The sequence below is a fragment of the Amblyomma maculatum genome, chromosome 1 (assembly GCF_055883805.1).
Source record: "Amblyomma maculatum isolate TAMU_Amacu chromosome 1, ASM5588380v1, whole genome shotgun sequence".
Classification (NCBI taxonomy): Eukaryota; Metazoa; Arthropoda; class Arachnida; order Ixodida; family Ixodidae; genus Amblyomma; species Amblyomma maculatum.
The window spans coordinates 77,504,623-77,523,034 of record NC_139344.1 but is presented as its reverse complement, the minus strand read 5'-3'; the positions used below and the strand labels follow the sequence as shown (position 1 = coordinate 77,523,034).

Here is an 18,412-nt window from a genome sequence, read left to right as displayed (position 1 = left end):
ATTTAGCCCAGATTGAAAACAGAAAAAAAAAAATCTGATCAGAAGCCAAACAAGGAGTAGGGCAATGCTGGGAGCATCTTGTAATAACCTTCGATTTTCATAAGATGCTAATGACGTGCTTTCCGATGTCTTCTTGGTTTTGGTCTGCTACGCGGGGGGCCGCACGATGAATGGTCGCAAACGAAATGTGTTTCAAGGCACGTGGAGAAACGGCACCGCCAAGTCAAACAACCACGCAAATGTAAAGGCAAGGGTGCAAAACGCGAATAAACGTTACGCGGCTGAAAAGGCCGCGAACGGCAGAGGCGCGCAAACGTGTAAACAAAGAGTAGGAAGAAGAGGCGCTGTTCTTCGAATGTGTCTGCCGCGCTGCTTTTTCTAGAGCGACAGCAAAAGGAGCAGAGAATAATACCACCACCACCAAAAATAACAACAACAAAATCGGAAGAAGGAAAAAAGCGCGTCATGCGTTGATTTGATGAAGCCCTCTACGAGCGGTGGAGTAATTGCGAATCGCACTCAACATGAAAATCTACCTACGCTTCTTGACTATCGTTGTCTTACTAGACTCATACCCTTTGAATAAGACTACAGTGCGAGAGTGTGATGCGTGTCACTACCCGGAGACAGCAAGTTGGACGGAAAGACTGCTTAACTACTGGTATACAGTCTATAATGTTCGCCCAGATATTGTGAGTTCAGGTCTAAAAGTTACTGACGGTGGGAAAAGTGCCTCCATGAGAAGCGTGTGATTCGAATGGTTATCTTGTTTAATCGCAAGGAAAACTGAAAGGCAATTTGTCTGTCCACTATTTTGGTTCTTATGTTTTCGTTCAGGTTGGACTGCTTCGATTACAAAATTAAGGAACGTTGTCTTTTTTCTCGTATTTTGTAGAGAGCGAGGTATTGTACATTGGCAACAGGATATGCATGCTGAAATGTAATCCTGAAATACGTTTTTAGAGATTCGACCAAAAACAAAATGATAGAAACGAAAGGGTCTTCAACGTCGGAACAATGTACCGAATCGTGTCTTCGGCCTTGCTTTCCTTTTTATTTTTACCAACGATAAACACGTTTACGGTATCAAATCAAATCAAATCGAACTTTATTTTCCTTTTCACAAAGTACAAGGAAGGAGCAGCCGCAAAAAGCTACTGCTACCAGCAGCTTGACGAGGCGAGCTGCCCCCACTCATGACAGCAGCAGAGGCATAATATGCAACTATCTACTATCAAAATAACAATAGAAGAGTTACAAATGTACTGTAATACAAGACAATATATACAGTGTTACAAAAAAAGAAAAAATAGTAAGAAAAAATCTCACTATCAAAATAACGGAGCGTTACAAATATACTGTCATACGAGCCAACATATAGTGTTTAACAATAAAGGAACATAGGATTGACGGGATCAAGAAGACGTACGTTTGATCATATAGATATGCGAACCAAATACTTTTAGTGATAGCCCACTTGGTTATAGGAAGCATAAAATACAATAAATGCTAGATTAAAAATACATTGAGCACCTGTTTTATTATGTTCAGACACTTTCTTCAGGCAGCCAAGCTTGCTTGCTGAGTATAAAAAATCTAGCACTTTTCTTCTACCTAAGCAATGAATAATAGTTTTGAATAAATTCAACCGATAACTTAGTCGTTTGTTACAAATGGCATGGATCGTAGAAGGCATACGGAGGTGAAAAAGAAAGTCGTGGAATACTCCCAAATGGAACCTCAGCGCTAAATCCTATTCGCACGGCTCTTCCCGCAAACTGGCCCATTCTCTCGAGTTTCTTCCACGTCCTACCTTCTTGCAAGCAAGAAACAGCTGAAGTGTTCAAGCGTAACAATGCAGTCCCCGTGCTTTTCTTCGTACCTTGTGCAAATTACCCAATATTTGCTGTCTCCTGTAAAGCTGTGTTTCTTCCATATATTCTTATACTGCGGGAAAGCATGCTTTAAAAAAAGTTGGCGGTCGGGGGGGATTTGAGTTGTGTAGATCTCGGGATGGGTGACATGGCAAACTACATTCAGTACGGCTGAGAATCAAGTGGCGGTGGTGACTGTGCTATCGGTGTTATATTCAGCAGTGTTCGCTCTACAAGTCTACCCTTGAAGTGAGGGAATTCATGATGCGATGCGGCGTAAGCTTTGTGCCTGCCGTTGTTATTGGTGACAGCTATTCTTGCCGGATCTTGGCATATTCCTGCCGGGAACTTATATTTAGAACTCAATATCAGTTGGTTTTAAAGTGGGGTACAGAAGGGAGCATATTTTGATATTACATGCAGTCTCGTTCAAAAGTTGTGAAGTCAAATGATTTCCGTCTCTGCCGCAAAATGAAGCCATCATGGCACCGTTAAAAACTAAAGGGCCATGAAATGCTATGCGATAGTCTCTTGCTATGACACAAAAAAGTTTTCCAGCATTTTAAAGGCTCCTCGGCCTTTAATGCTGCCACGGCTCCATTTGGCGGCTGAAGCAAAAATCGTTTTGCTTTAGGACCTTTGACCAAGGCTGGCATAAAGGGTATTTCTCCGCAACGTTCGCCCTTTAGAAACATGTCCTTTAAAACAAATATTGCATTTAAACGAAAAGCCAGTTAGCGGCCGGCTTATGAATTAGACATGAATTGAAATAGATTGCGGGTGGAATAAGGTGGATTATTGGTCTGGATTAGAATAATGCAGTACTCGAGCGTTCTAGAAGGGGGACGACCAATGTATAACATAACGCCGGTAAAATGTGGTGTATGCTACATCCAGCAAAGATTCACATCTGCTGGAAACAGCTCACGGCCGAAAAGAGACTGGGGAGGGTTATGGAATGCTGTGAAAGCACACAAAGCCAAAGTAAAAGAGAATACATAATTTACTTGTAGAAACGACATTAGAACTCTAGTGCAGTACTTGAATCGACAACCTAAACTCTATTGCGTTTACTTTTTTAAGGGTGTAGTCAAGAGGGCCCCCGAGTTTTTTTTTATTCAATAAGCACCTTGTCACAATCTAGGCTTCACTGTGTGCGTTTCTCACATGTTTGTTTGCATAGTACGAACTTTGCAAAAGTTTAGCCTATTCACGCGACAGCCTCCAAGAGAGACAATTACTTTAAGGTTGTCTTCAGGCCCCGCATGCTCTGAATATCTAATTAGGCGGGAGACTCAGTTGGATTCATCAGTACGGCTTCGGGACAGATGAAGTGAAATCGCGTACTTTCACAAAACCGAGGTCTTCTGTACTGAAATCTCATTGGTCGTGTCCTCTATGCTCTTCAAAAACAGCCCTCTTTTATATATGCGATGCAGTCAAGTATATTATTGATGAGTTTTTCGACAGAAGTTTCTTCAGAGTTTTCAGACTAACGTTCTTTATTGGTTTCGAGTGTACTTCGCCTCGTGATCTTTCACTGTTTTCTTTCCTTCCGCCTGTTAATTTAGCTCGCTAAGTTAGTGAAATTACATTCGGCACGACATTCGTGCCTTGGGAAAGAGAGCCACACGCGTAATGCCGGAATTCATTTATTACGAACATGCGGTACAAGAAGCCTGTTAAGTCCAAGAGGCTCATGGAGCGGGGAAGCCTTTTCGCGTACTTTCGTACCGACAAGCCCATTTCGTGTGTAAACGACTTCATGTGCCGCTGAGTTCACGAACGCAGGAAATGGTCACCGAATAATGAATTGAAGCAGAAACTATGCACGTTTTACAGGGCGAATGAATTCCGCGGCCATGGTCAGGATATTTACACTGTGTATCCCGAGCTAATGCTGCAACGATATTGAATATATGCCATCGCATTCACGCAAAGCGAACTGCGAAATTTGTAACATTTTTTTTCTTTTCACGATTTATCTTCTTGAAACTATGTTGTCGTTTGGTGTTGGCTTTGGAAGCTGGACTGTTGGCATGCATAATTTAATTGCTGTCATTCCGGACGTCGCATGCGGCAGCGGCCAGAAGTAAAGGAGGAAAGAAAGCGAACAGCTGTGAAATAGTGTTTCCGTTTTCTAAGTTGCTTGCCTTTGTTTCGAAACAGGATACTTACGATGTGAGTCCTGAAGAAAAAAAATGTTAACGTAAGACTCGAGAGAGTCTTCTTGAATTCAGTGTAGCTTGTGAAATGTGAACTTGTGTCAGAGTAATTTTTGAAGCCCTCGCGCCTTGCTGACAAATCCGGAAACGTCTTGTAGTGTCAGCAGCACGTCGTATCTTGTCGGGAAGTCGCTTCAGGGGCAGCTGTTTACACCTATAGTTAGGGTTTTGTTCGCGACGCTCTGTGGGCTCTAGCAAGTCATCGAAGAAGGATATATATTGAATTATCTGGGCAACGCAGCGGTCATATTTCCCCGGAGGATCGGCCGGAGAAGGCTAATGTTTAGCCGCTGGCTAGTGTTTGACGTACGAATCTAGTGCCAGGGTTGTTTTTGTTTTTGTGGCAAAATAAACATATATATAGAAACTGCTCTCTTTGAGCGACATTCGTAATGCTGTCACTGCTACTCAGCGTCCTTCCAGCTAGTGCACGTCTAGCCTTTGGAGTGCTTTGCGAGCAAAGGTGGACGTCTTCCCAACCCAGATAGTTTATGTACGGCCACTGCTGTCAGTATCGTAGAAAAACCGGCCCACTGCAAGTTTCCAGTTCTACCCTCCAACGGCATTGCTTCCTTATCATTACTCGCGTCAACTAGCTGACGGCAATGATGGAAGGGGTGGCATTGCTGTTCAAAACTAAATTTATAACACACACACACACACACACACACACACACACACACACACACACACACACACACACACACACACACACACACACACACACACACACACACACACACACACACACACACACACACACACACACACACACACACACACACACACACACACACACACACACGCACACGCACACGCACACGCACACGCACACGCACACGCACACACGCACACGCACACGCACACGCACACACACACACACACACACACACACACACACACACACACACACACACACACACACACACACACACACACACACACACACACACACACACACACACACACACACACACACACACACACACAAAGAAACATGCAGTACTAAATTTCTAACAGAGTCGTTGTATTACGCCTGGCCTGAAATCTGATACTGGACCGTTTACGGCAATCGTTTACACATCCTGCTCGTTTTTCCGCCATTCAGTCTCACTTTCCGCTCAGCTCTCTTCCTGTGACATTTTGATGCCGATTTGTAAAAGCGCGCTTCTGGAGCATAGTGATGGGATCGCATGAACGTAGCCAAGGTATTTTATTGTGTGCGTTTCTTCTAGCGAGTTGTGAATTTTATGCAACAAGGAAAACTCCGCCCTTTATTGAAGCGGCCACCAGCACCTACTGAAATGTCGGAACGGTGAAGCTTAGGGCATACTCAAGCTGCCCTCTATCTACAGGCTAGAGCGTTGTAAAGACAAAAAGACACCACTTTAACTGAAAATGGAGCCGTAACTTAAGTTAGAAAAGGTTAAAAATAAATAAACTTTAGACGTTGCCACACACTAGCCGTTCGCGCTAGCAAACACGGGTGTGCCATTGAAGGTTTTTACGCGCTGATCCCGAAGGCTCGGCTAAACAGTCATTCATCTCTCGACGATAATCACGGAGCCTCATTGAGGTCACTTCTGTTATTAACAGAGTGACAGGAGAAATTTTTAATGCAATTCCCTCATCAAGAAATGCGTCCTTTCATGTCGGAGAAAAATAACTTTACCAGAGTGAGTCACAGAATTCCTATTTACTAGAAGCGAAAATAGAATGGAGTTGCCGCACTGTTGCTTCCAATTTTGACCAAACAGTCAACAATTTGCATGAATGTGCAACTTGCTTGTTGTGTTTTGGTCACAAACACTCCGGAATAGTTTGAGATGGCAGACCCAGTTGCGCAAATAATGATGATAAAACCTGACACTATTAACCTGTGTCGAAGTTTCTGACCATATTTTGCCATGATTGCGTTTCAGGTGAAGAATATTTTTGACGCAACGCTGATGTGAAATTACGAAACACTGAAGTAGCATATTTTCCGGCATTTGCTAAGGAGTGGGGAAACGGAAGCTATTAGGCTCCTAAACGCCAGCAACTCGGCCTTTTCAGCTTGTGATTAACTTTACTAGGCTGTCTCGGGTTCGAAGCATCAAAGTTTTTAGTGGCAGTCATCACGTCCCTTATCGAACAATGAAAGAAATTTGGCATTGAGTAACACTGAACGCGGTGTGGAGTAGGCCCGCTTGATCTTTTTCTCTCCTGTGGAGCGGCGCAGCTCAAACTTTAAAGCCCCCCGCTTCATTTTTAGCTTGTGCAATCTTCTGTCCGTGCGTTCAGCGACCTGTGCTTGGCGTTCATTCTGAAACAGGTTTCGAAGCTCATCAGTCGACAGATTCTAACCAATGTCGAGCGAGATGATAGCTCAGACAAAAGGAATATTAAACGCTGGAAATTGAATTCTTCAGTCTTCAGCGCAGTACGTGTAACGTCGTATTGAAGCCGCACAGTGTGACATCCTTCAATGGTCAAAACGGTTGTAACACCACTCACTAGTTGTGCGGACACAGCACGAAAAAATTGACGGCGCTTAAGTTAACGTGAGAGCGCAATGCGACTACCATCGCTTTTCAAAGGAAGTAGGTAATAGGTGACGCCATTTAACTAATTGTCGGTATAATGCACTGTTCCCTACTGTGTGGTATGAGGTCGGCGCATCCTCAATGCGCTACGCAATTATTGTGAAATAACGCCACGATCCTGCAGACTAAACAGAAATTGCGTAGTGACGTCATCAGCGTCCTATTGTGAGATCGTTGCTGGGATTTTGAATTACCCGCGCGAGAGCTATTAGTTGCGACGTCACGACCCTCTCGCCCAATTAAGGAACCTCGTTACATCCAGGGACAGGGGTTTGGTGCGACAACTCTAATGCTGTCGCATCAATAATGTCAGGCTTATAGAAATCACGTGTCAACGGATGAGAAACGGGAGCCTTCCCACAGCGTGGCTCTGCGTCAGTCGTGGCGAGATGTAGCTTGCCGACGTTCCGCTAGAACGGGCTTTCTTCCGTGTTATGTTTGCTCCTGAACTACCACCACCTCCGTGCTCGCTCTGCATCCTCCTGGCATGGCGGGGCTCCCTCGTAAAGGCACCCATCGAAACTGACTGTTATCATTGAAAACTCAATTTGTGTCATCAGCTACTTCTTGAATATGCACGCATTCCAGAGAAAGAGTCGACATTATTGTTTGTCTGCACTCCCTCTAGTACATAGCGCGTGGTCACGGATAACAAACTTCGTGCAGCAGTAACTTTACGAACAAAGGCTGTAGCACATTATGAATTCTACCATTTCACGCACAACCACTATATTACCCGCATTTTGGAATTGAGGGCTCATTTTGTGTCATCAACTCCTTCTTGAATATGCACGCATTCCAGAGAAAGAGTCGACATTATTGTTTATTTTCTTCGTCTGCACTTCCTCTAGAACATGGCGCGTGGCCACGGATAACAAACTCCGTGCAGCAGTAACTTTACGAACTAAAAGGCTGTAGCACATGATGAATTCTACCATTTCACGCGCTATCACATTATGACTCGCATTTTGTGGGTGCCCCAGAAATACCCCTGTTGCCCCGCCGGGGTGGTTCAGTGGTAAGAAGCTGGACTACTGTCCAGATTTCCCGGGTTCGAACCCGACCACGGCGGCTGCGTTTCGATGGAAGCGAAACGAAGTGGCGTCTGTGGGCTGCGCGATGTCAGCGCACGTTAAAAGATCCCTAGGTGATCGAAATTACTCCGTAGCCCTCCACTACGGCTCCCCTTTCTCTTCTTCCACTTTCACTCCCACCTTCATCCCTTCCCTTACGGCGTGGTTCAGGTGTCCACATAGCAAGTGTGACAAATACTGCGCCTTTCCCTTCCTGTGAACCAATTATTATTATTATTATTATTGCTTTCTGCCGGAAAAAGGGGCAGGCGTTCAATAGGATGGGGATGAAAGCTTTGCAGTGAAAAATGTTCACTATTGAAGAAGAAGCTCTTGTTTCGATTTGTTTCATCCCACCTCGTTTTTTCAGCCGGGAAAAAATATAAAAGAAGGTAAGTATGCGGAACAATGAAACCACACGTTGAAAGGGCGCCTACGCACGGGTCACTTTTGGAGCTTTGCAAATCGCTGGTGGGTCGATGTAATGCGACGATGCCTTTGTTTCATTCGACCGGTCGTATTCCCCTTCGATCACCAGCTGAGCTAAGTGACTGGCCCTGGTGCTACGAGGCCCGAGGCCATTACGCCGGTCGAAAGGAATCTGTTCTGAGTAGGATCAGACTGTTTCGTTTTATTATATAACTCTTGCCTAAAGATTTTGAAACTATCTGTGAGGGACGCATTGCCCATTGTCTCGTTTTTCACAGTGATTGGCTATCGTATACACGGGCGCCAAATAGTCCCGAACGCAGCTTAGGCCCCTGGTTTAGAGGACTTTTTTTCTTTTTACTTGCGTGAAGGGCTGTTTCTCTTGCCCAGTTTGTATCCAGTCCGCATCCATCCATAGCTCATGCATGTGCAGAATGTCGGCATGTGATACGCACCGTGCGTCCCCCAAAAGCTAAAACAGTTTCAGCCCAGAATGAACTAAGTTCGTTAAAGACCTTTACACGGACACTGAGGAGGAAATTACCTTGGTCTGTGTCGGCAAAAGACCGCATTCTAATAAAAATAGAAATGACCACACTCATAGAAAAAGAAGACAATCATGGACTAGAAAACACCGAAGAATGAAATACATAAGTCCCCGCCAACGGCCGCTTTCGGCAGCGCCTCGACGTAGTTTTGAAGTGCGGATCCCGATAGAAATGCTAAGCCTTGTTCTTTTTTTGCGGTGATCACAGAGCTTTCCACGGTGTAGACATCACAGTTGTGAATCCAGCCGCGGGAAATTTTTCAATGCAGTTTCATCAGTCGTATACATAGCAAAATTACTTTTGAAAATACATTACTAATTATTTTTCCAAAACGCATGCAGATCTGATTGAATTACATTACCAATTACTTTTCATAAAAAGTAATAACAGTAACGTAATTATTTTTAACTTTCTAGTTATTGTGCACGCGCACTGCAATTTCTTAGCTTATTGCACCAGAGGAGCAATATAGCTTTCAAGGGGCCGTTGCAAGTTCTGCATCGCTTTGAAAACGATTGTGCATGGCCATTCTTCTAACGCAGATAAGGGCAGTTCGGTGTTCTAAATGAAAATATTTTCATCTGGCGGTTAATTTGAATATTCAGAGCGCCGTGTGAACGCGCCTTGTTGATTTTGAACACTTCGTCGTATGCTTCTTGGTGCTGCAGCAATTTCTTTTTCATAGTGATGGCTCTCTGTACAGCGCAACGCTGTGCAACAACCTCACGTTAATTATATCAAAAAGAGATCTAGGAATAATTTGTTCCCTGAATTATGTGCCACATATTTTGCCTGCACAGCATCACCAACTACCTCGCAAAGGAAATGAAGAATTGGAGTAAAAAAAGAACGCCAGACTCTCCCTCTCTGTCAAAACAGAACACGTACACCTTTGATCTTCCCGCCGAACTCCGACCCACCCAATATTTTCCTTAGTTAAACAGGCTCCTCTCTCTTATAAACGCTTTCCTCACACTTCCAACGAAACCGAAAAACTCGCTAATTTTCGAATACAGGACCTTTATTAATCAGAGTACAATTGCCGCACGAAACTTATCCGTCAGGACCTGTAGACACGGCATCTATGTCCGTTCTCTCTCAATAGTCCCCTCACGATCCTTTATTTCTTCCTCGGTGTTCTCACAAAACGGGCCGCCATGGCCCTGCATCGTTGTCTCGTCCACAGACGTCCCTTCTTCGCACACGGTAAACAAAGGGGGCCCGTAAAGATCTTGGAACCGCAGGCAGCAGAAAGCTTTGTGTAGTGGAAACTTTGTGCAGAATATGCGCACGGTACTGTGCTTCTGACTATTTTCTTTAGTTTCAACCACACCACCCAATTTCAGATTTTTTTTTTTTTTTAAACTGGCATAGAGTCCATTTTTGCGCTCTGGAGTAGAAGCTTCTTCGATGCCGAGATTTTGTTTATGCTTCCATCGTCAAAAGCATGCCATGGCATTCAATCATCAAAGCCGCACCGCAGGCACATTCTTAGTACTTATAAGTGAAGCAATACTAATTAGGATTCGCTACACTACACGAAATATGAAAGCATTCATTTTATCCCACTGCCGTTAGCCGTAGCAAGGCTGGACCCCTGTTTTGAGTTTGCGTCGTTATCGAAGTGTCGCTATCTCACGTGACCTCGAGTCATCTGATTGATCGAAACGCCATAACCGGGTGTTGCCACTACGGAACCGGAAGAGATGGCAACATCATGTTTCGGCGTCTCCCCCAATCAGATGACACGAGGTCACGTGAGATAGCCACACTTCGATAACGGCGCAAACTCGAAATACAGGCCGTGGTTCCCTTCACAGAGTCGCGTGCTGTGAGCACCAGTGCACGCCAAAGAATCCCAGGTGCTGTGAATTGACGCGTAGTAATCCGCTGCGGTTTCTCTTTCCTTTTGCCCTCCCTCTCTCGTCTGGTCCTTCAAGGTGCGCATGAGGTGTTCTCCGAAAAGTGAGACAATGACTGCTTATTTCCTTTCTTCGTGGCCAGCTATTAGTGCGAAAGCGCTCATACAATCCCAGCAACGATCTCGTCTGTGCCTCACTCCTGATTGTCCCACCAGATCGCGACGTCACAATCCACGCGTCCTGCTTTCACGCGGTATTATTGCTCTAATCAGGATAAACCACGGCTATTCCGATTCAGTATACGAAAGTCTTAACCACTGAGCCAATGCAGCGCCGGGTGTCGTCATCTCCATCAACTTGCATTTATACACGGGAAATATATCGCCCGTTCTTCTGGATTTAAGGGTGTTAAATCCTACCAATTCTTTTTTTTTTTTTACAGACATACGTGCACTGGTGCGCTTTGTTACTTATGAGGCTGAAGAAAAGTACTCCCGTTTGCACACGCGCCCGCATGCACGAGCGCATCGTTTTACATAAAAGTTAAAAAAAAAGACAGGCTATATCTATACACAGTAACGCGTGCAGGTACCAACAAAATTTTTCGATATGAGCAAATTACCAAAACAGCTTCACTGCTTGTCAGACAGAGGATTCTGATACGAAGTAAGAGCGTACTTTGCATTTTCGTTGACTGTCTGCACAACGCAACTCTCAGCGCGTGGCTGCCTCTAACTAGCGAGGATCCAGGCTAGAATAAGAGAAAGAATATGGCTACACAGTATAAAAGAGGAGGACGAGGGGACATTAAACAAAGGTTGAGGGGACGCCTCATTTCTCAAGCTGAGCCAACGTTTCAGCAAGAGGACTTGTCATCAGAGCCGAAATGTTGGCTCGGATTGCGAATGGAGGCTTCTCCTCAACCCTTGTTCAGTGCTCGTTCATTCCAGCCAGCGAGGAAGTTTAGATTTTTCGCGTTTTAGGCGTTTCAAAAGAGCAGCCACCTGTACATTAAGCTTGATCGTTTGTCCTGACAGTATGCTGACAATATCCCCAGAGGTGTGTACACATATACCACAGAGAGTGTTGCCTGTGGTTTTTGTCGAGCTTTTCGAACTAATACTGCGCTCGTGCGTGCGCGCGCGTTTCAGCGTCGCTTGTTTGAGCGCTTAAAAAAAAATAGTTTGCCAAATCGCCGGACTGTTTGCCTTGCGGCGAAGGGCTCACTCGTGAAGCAGCGTGGAAAGCACAGCGTTGCCCGCCACTGTACACGTGCTGCGATGCCTAATTTGGCACGCCCAGTTGTTTTTGTTTTTTTTTGTATCTGACAAGGCAAGCAAAGGCACTGTGTGCCCGTAGCTGGCCGCTCATATAACGCCTCCACCAGTGAACTCCGGCGCTCAGCCTGCCATAGCAGAAAGCTTCCTCTGCGGAATGCGCTCGTGCAGAATCAGGTGCCGCAGCTAAGTGATTAGGTTCCCCATTTCCTGTATGAACGCAGCTTGGCGAGCAAATTTTTCCGAATTGGTTGGAGCTCAGCACGCAACGTAGCGGCTGTTGTACAAGTCGACGCACCCCCTCCCCTTATACTCCCCCTCCCCTTATATACTCCTTACCAACAACCAGAGTGTGTTACAGCCGAAAGGAACGCCTCCGGTAGCTCCGCAGCCGCAGGTCGACGGAGATGAAGCTGGACAGCACACATGGGGACCAGAGTAGCACTTGCCGACTGCCGAAAAGGGGAGAAAGTGCGGAGTTTCCGGAGTGGCCGCTCGTGTCAGCGCAGTGGAAAACAGATTGCCCATTTGGGTGCGGAAACTTTGTGGAACTCTGCGAGGACTTCGCCCGCACTACCGCGTGCACTTCGCTTACTTGGAGCAGACACATGGGACTACCGCGCAGTCTCGTTAAACGCCCAAGTAATCTGTACACTTATACTGAAGCATTTTCACCTGCTTCATAGCATTCGATAATAACAGTACCTCTCGGCTGAAGACGAAGAGAGGAAAAGATAGGAAGGGAGAATGGGGCGTGTTTTTGCTGGCGGTAGGTCAACGTGCATCATTTACGAGACAAAACGACCTTGAGTCGCGACGAGATTACTGTTTAGAGCCTGCTAACTGTAAATCGCAGGATTGAGTGCCCTCAAATGAAGCATAGGTTATGAGGGAGGGAGTATAGTTAAACGTGCACTAAAGATGATTCGGGAAAATTTGTTTTCGGCTTTCATTTTGTTTTTTATTTTTTTCGAGAGGAGAGGGGAAGGGGGAGCTTACGTGAATAAGAAGTTTTAGTCGCAGTGAACACATTTGCAAATTAAGCCCGCGAAAATTAAAATAAGCGTGTGCTCTTTCCTCTCACCCGACTCAACGTCTTTACTCTGGGGTGGGAAATGAAAATGCTATAGTCAGTGAAGATACCCAAGGTTATATTCATAAAATGGTTTTTGGGCACAGCGCAAATGATATTTTATTATCATTAACGTATAACTAAAACAGATAGATAATTGTGGTTCAGAGAACATATCTCCGAAATAGCAAGCTGAAACAACATTGAAACAATAATCAAGTGAGCTATGTTTTCCCTTCACATCCGTTCTCCGCAAAGAACTTACTTCGTCGACGGCGAAAGACTAGCCGCCGCCCGATCCCCTGAAAGACACTATGCCACTATGCACGTTGGTTGACTCCTCCTACTAACTGCGGGGAGTTAAAAAATACGGAAGGCGTGACGTTTAATCTTATTTTCATAGGAAAATCGGCTAAACAGAGGCCTGTAGATAGAATTTCTGCAATAAAAGGAAAGCATGAAAATTCTCTTCAGTACACATTTAAAGGTTCCTGGACAGTTTCGACCACTTAGGGCCCTTTAACGTCCGTTGATACTGCACAAGGCAAGAATGTTTTTGCGTTCTCCCTTCATCCCACTTTGACCGCCTCTACTGATCACTCGTCGCGGGTATTCAGTTAAGAATAAGCTAAACGTTAAATGTAAAGAGATGCTTCTTACGACGTCACCACAACAAGCAGTAACCTCTACTTCGTGATCTGCAGCCATTGATCACTCGTCGCGGGTGTTCAGTTAAGAATAAGCTAAACGTTAAATGTAAAGAGATGCTTCTTACGACGTCCCCACAACAAGCAGTAACCTCTACTTCGTGATCTGCAGCCATTGATCACTCGTCGCGGGTGTTCAGTTAAGAATAAGCTAAACGTTAAATGTAAAGAGATGCTTCTTACGACGTCACCACAACAAGCAGTAACCTCTACTTCGTGATCTGCAGCCATTGATCACTCGTCGCGGGTGTTCAGTTAAGAATAAGCTAAACGTTAAATGTAAAGAGATGCTTCTTACGACGTCACCACAACAAGCAGTAACCTCTACTTCGTGATCTGCAGCCATTGATCACTCGTCGCGGGTATTCAGTTAAGAATAAGCTAAACGTAATGTAAAGAGATGCTTCTTACGACGTCACCACAACAAGCAGTAACCTCTACTTCGTGATCTGCAGCCATTGATCACTCGTCGCGGGTGTTCAGTTAAGAATAAGCTAAACGTTAAATGTAAAGAGATGCTTCTTACGACGTCACCACAACAAGCAGTAACCTCTACTTCGTGATCTGCAGCCATTGATCACTCGTCGCGGGTGTTCAGTTAAGAATAAGCTAAACGTTAAATGTAAAGAGATGCTTCTTACGACGTCACCACAACAAGCAGTAACCTCTACTTCGTGATCTGCAGCCATTGATCACTCGTCGCGGGTATTCAGTTAAGAATAAGCTAAACGTAATGTAAAGAGATGCTTCTTACGACGTCACCACAACAAGCAGTAACCTCTACTTCGTGATCTGCAGCCATTGATCACTCGTCGCGGGTGTTCAGTTAAGAATAAGCGAAACGTTAAATGTAAAACAAAGTTGCGGCCCGGCCTCAAGAGCACATGAGAGGTTTCAAAGTAGGTTGGAACCTATTAAAAAGAGAAGAAGGTCGGAGAAAATAAATCCGGCAAACATGAATAAAAACAAAACGCACAATTTAGTTAAGTAGAGAAGCCCCTTTCTGCTTTTAGAAAATTATCGAATCTCTTAATGCAAATATTTGTTTCCATGGTCCATTCCATGACCTGTGCAATTCTTTGTAGATCGTCTGGTAATCCAAATTGTAGCTCATTTTTCCAAAAAATCCCTCTCAACTCGCACCTGAAAGGTGATTCATACGAGTAAAGTTTCCCAGATTACACAGCCGCAGCGTCAGTTTGGCAGAGGGGACGCTACGGATGGCTCAGAGCGAACAGAAGTGTGTTCTTAAGCAGCTTTCACTTAGCTGTCGGTCGCTCTTATTTCACCCCCGCTTCGATTACGTGCATGCTTCTACAGGACCAAGAAAATGCTATCCGACAGCAACCACATTGGTCTGAAAGGGGTATGACTTCCATGGGAAGAAAACTGAAAGATTCATCAAATCGCTGTGCCTCCTGTGGTTTTGATCATAGTTTTGTTCATAGTGACATTTTGACGAGGCCATTTATTAACAATGGTGAAAGAGCGTTGTTTTTTTTTTTTTTTTTTTCAGATTCAGCGATAGGCAGATCATGTAACACCCCTTAAATGGGGCCTTTGAGGTATCAATAAATAAATTAATTGTGTAAGCAGGCCTTTATCAAATTAGGGAAGAGTTTGCTGAAATTCCTTGACCATTTTAATATCTGGCGCAGACGTACGCAGAGAACATGCCGGCTGCTTCTTGGCCTACATACACTCAACAAAATGCATGGCATTTATAATGACGATGTGATGGCACTAACAGCACGCTAATTACAATCAAGTGCTATTGTACTCCTATAATGGCACTTCGCGATATTTTTTTTCTTATAAGACTACAATGCAGGCCCTCAGTTCTCTTCATATTTTCGTTGTTTTGCGCCGCGAAGCCATAAATGGTCGCTTGCGCGACATCTGCAATTAAAAATGTTTCTGTGCTGTTTATAATGCTGCTGGGAATCTCTGAAAGATTTGCGTTCGCATCATACTGCCGGAACTGTTTGAACATAAAAATAAAAACTAGGGCAGGGATCACCGTACTGGATTTGGCAGAAAGAACGAATGTGAAAACTGCTTGAAAAGGCTATTTCTTGCAGCACAAACGTTATAGAGTTTCATAAAGAAGGCGCCCATCGCCCCAAAATCATTCGCTTCCACCAACTAGGGCTGTTTTGTGCAAGAATCTTAGCATTCCATTAATCGTGGCTGAACGCCATCTTCTTTCTCTTTTTTTTTTTTTGAGTTGGTCTGATGGCCACCGTCAACTGGCACATGTAGTGGGCGCATAAGAATGGCAACCATGAAGTAGCTAGAGCACGAGGAGTAGTCACATTAGGTAAAGTGCCGTCCCAATAACTCAGGGTTGCAAGAAATGTGGCGTGCATGCCTTAGCTGGTTGATTTCACTACGAACCTGACTTTGAGCTGTCATTAGTACGTGCGTGCTTTTGTTAAAAAAAAAAAAAAATCTACATCAAACTTGTTTTCTCCAGTTCGTTGTCGCGGCCTGTGCGTTCTGCCTTTCTCTGTACTAGCTCATCTGCGCATAAAATGAAGTTTGTTCTCGTTAACGTGAGGCGTAAGTGAGTCTCTGTATTCCCCGCATACTTTTTGCTATTACCTGCATAGAGCTATATACCGCCAATTATTTTCCGTTATCCATTGTGCGACCAAGCGTGAATGTGCGCCTTCACAATTACCGCGTAATGGGGCTGCTTAAAGGTACCAATATTCGCGTCCATTACCGAGTCACTAAAAGGCTTGTATAAAACTTGTTTTGAATTATCGTTTGGTTTGTATTCAATGGTAATTACACTACAGATGAGAATTTAGACTTGCCTATGGCTTCCCACCTCATACTTGACACCAGAAAGACGTTCTTTCTTTATAGAAAGAACAAAAGAACAAAACGGAATGATGTGAAAAGTATGCTATAAAGGACTTTGAGGCGTTCTTTACAGCAAAGAAGAATGCTGCCTGAACTACGTGTTTTCAAAGCACAGTGATATGTTTTTGGCAAAGGTCACATAAGATGCAAGCAATGCTGTAATGGCGGCTAGTTGGGTTTTCATCATCATGTAGGCGCGCTGAACTTTAACTCGAGGCAATTCACCAACACCAGTCTTGTCTTGTGTTGGTGAATTGTCTCGAGTTAAAGTTCAGCGCGCCTACATGATGATCACATAAGATAATGAAAAAAGAGATTCGTATATTTTATGTGACCTTTGAAATGTGACCTTCGGAATATCAAAGTTCCTTTATTCTTGCTGTTCTTCCCGCGTTGACTCGGCGGCTGCACAGAGGCGCAGTTATATACTATAAATATGCGACTGTCTACCTTTCATCACATCTCTGTCCTGCCCCACAATGCGCCTCGCATCGAGGGATTGTTTTTCTTAACCATCATTCTTAAGTCAGTAGTGCGTCCCTCAAGGAGAAGATCAAAGAGCCGCCGAAATCGAGGTTCTGGGACGCGCTCTTGGCGCCGCGACAACAGGGTGCTCGTGTATCACTGACGAGTTCCTTCCCTTTCCCCTCTCCCCACTTTGTTTTCGCAGTGACGTGCCTGACGTGCAGCGTGCTCACGCTGTCGGCCATCTCGTGCGACCGCTTCATCGCCATCATGTTCCCGCTGCAGGCGCACGTGCGTGTAACCAAGCAACGCACGAGCGCAGTGATTGCCGTCATCTGGGTGACCTCGGCAGCCATCTCCGTGCCTTTGATCGTGTTCTCCCGCCTCTACACCGTCTCGGTGAGTAGGCCTTTGGTCGCTCTTCGGCTATTATTGCTTTCGGGGCGGAAGGTTATGCTCGTGCGCGGTGTCTAACTGCACCAAGTGCACATATGCGTCAAAACGACGTATGTCTTTTTTTTTTCTTTCGTATTCACATTTGGACGGAGGAATTCTTGGGCGGTGTGCGTCGAAAACAAAACAAAAAAAAAAACGTCAAAATAGTGTTTATTTTTGTTATGTTTTTCTTTTCGAACGGCGCTCCGAAATAGTTGGCTGTATTGGTTTAACAACATTTTCTTATTTTTCTTTCTTGCGCGCAGATGCCACGCCTAGAGGGCTAGACACGCCTTGTAATGAAACGCTCCGGTGCTATTACCTAACCGGAACGCTCCGGTAGCGCAACAGCGCCGAAACGTCAGTCAACGAATGTTTTGTGATCTAAACTGTATTGCAATGAGGGCTCAAACGCAGTAGTAGGAAGTCATGTATACTAAGCCGCAATACTAGGCCGCAAAGGTGGCGCCATGGTTGCTCGGTTTTTAGTCCAAAGGCAATAAATGTGACTGTTTTCTTAATTCGGCTATCTTACAATGGATGGATACGATCAGAAACTGTGTAATTTACCACAAAGTCACAGTGCGCCGTGCGCACGTAGCTTGCCTCTAGGAAGTGCAGTTTGTCTTTGAAAGTGGCTTTCAAATATTGGTAGTGTGGTCGCAACAAAAGATGCGGCTAGGAAAGTTTCTAGTAATCTACTAAATAGCTGGAATTTGCATTAGAGCTCTAAACTCGGTTAAACTATTGTGCATTGTTGTTTGTTTGTTCGCTTTTTTATTCTTTCATATACGTAGTACTATTACCTTAAAAGCGCTAAAGGCAATATTACGTAAGCGTGACTATCATTATATGGGATTTAAGCAAAAAAAAAAAAAAAAAATATATATATATATATATATATATATATATATATATATATATATATATATATATATATATATATATATATTTCTTTTTATTAAAAATAAATATACAATTCATATATC

The 18,412-nt window shown here is 44.4% G+C and overlaps 1 protein-coding gene across 1 annotated transcript in view; it reads left to right on the top strand.

Annotated features, from left to right (window-relative positions):
• Positions 1 to 18,412, top strand: part of LOC146202854 (QRFP-like peptide receptor) — an 800,647-nt gene that overhangs the window by 140,446 nt on the left and 641,789 nt on the right. Inside the window, exon 2 of the mRNA XM_084585188.1 lies at positions 17,194 to 17,387. Within this exon, the coding sequence (XP_084441314.1) occupies positions 17,194 to 17,387 (194 nt within the window). The remainder of the gene's footprint in view (positions 1 to 17,193; positions 17,388 to 18,412) is intronic.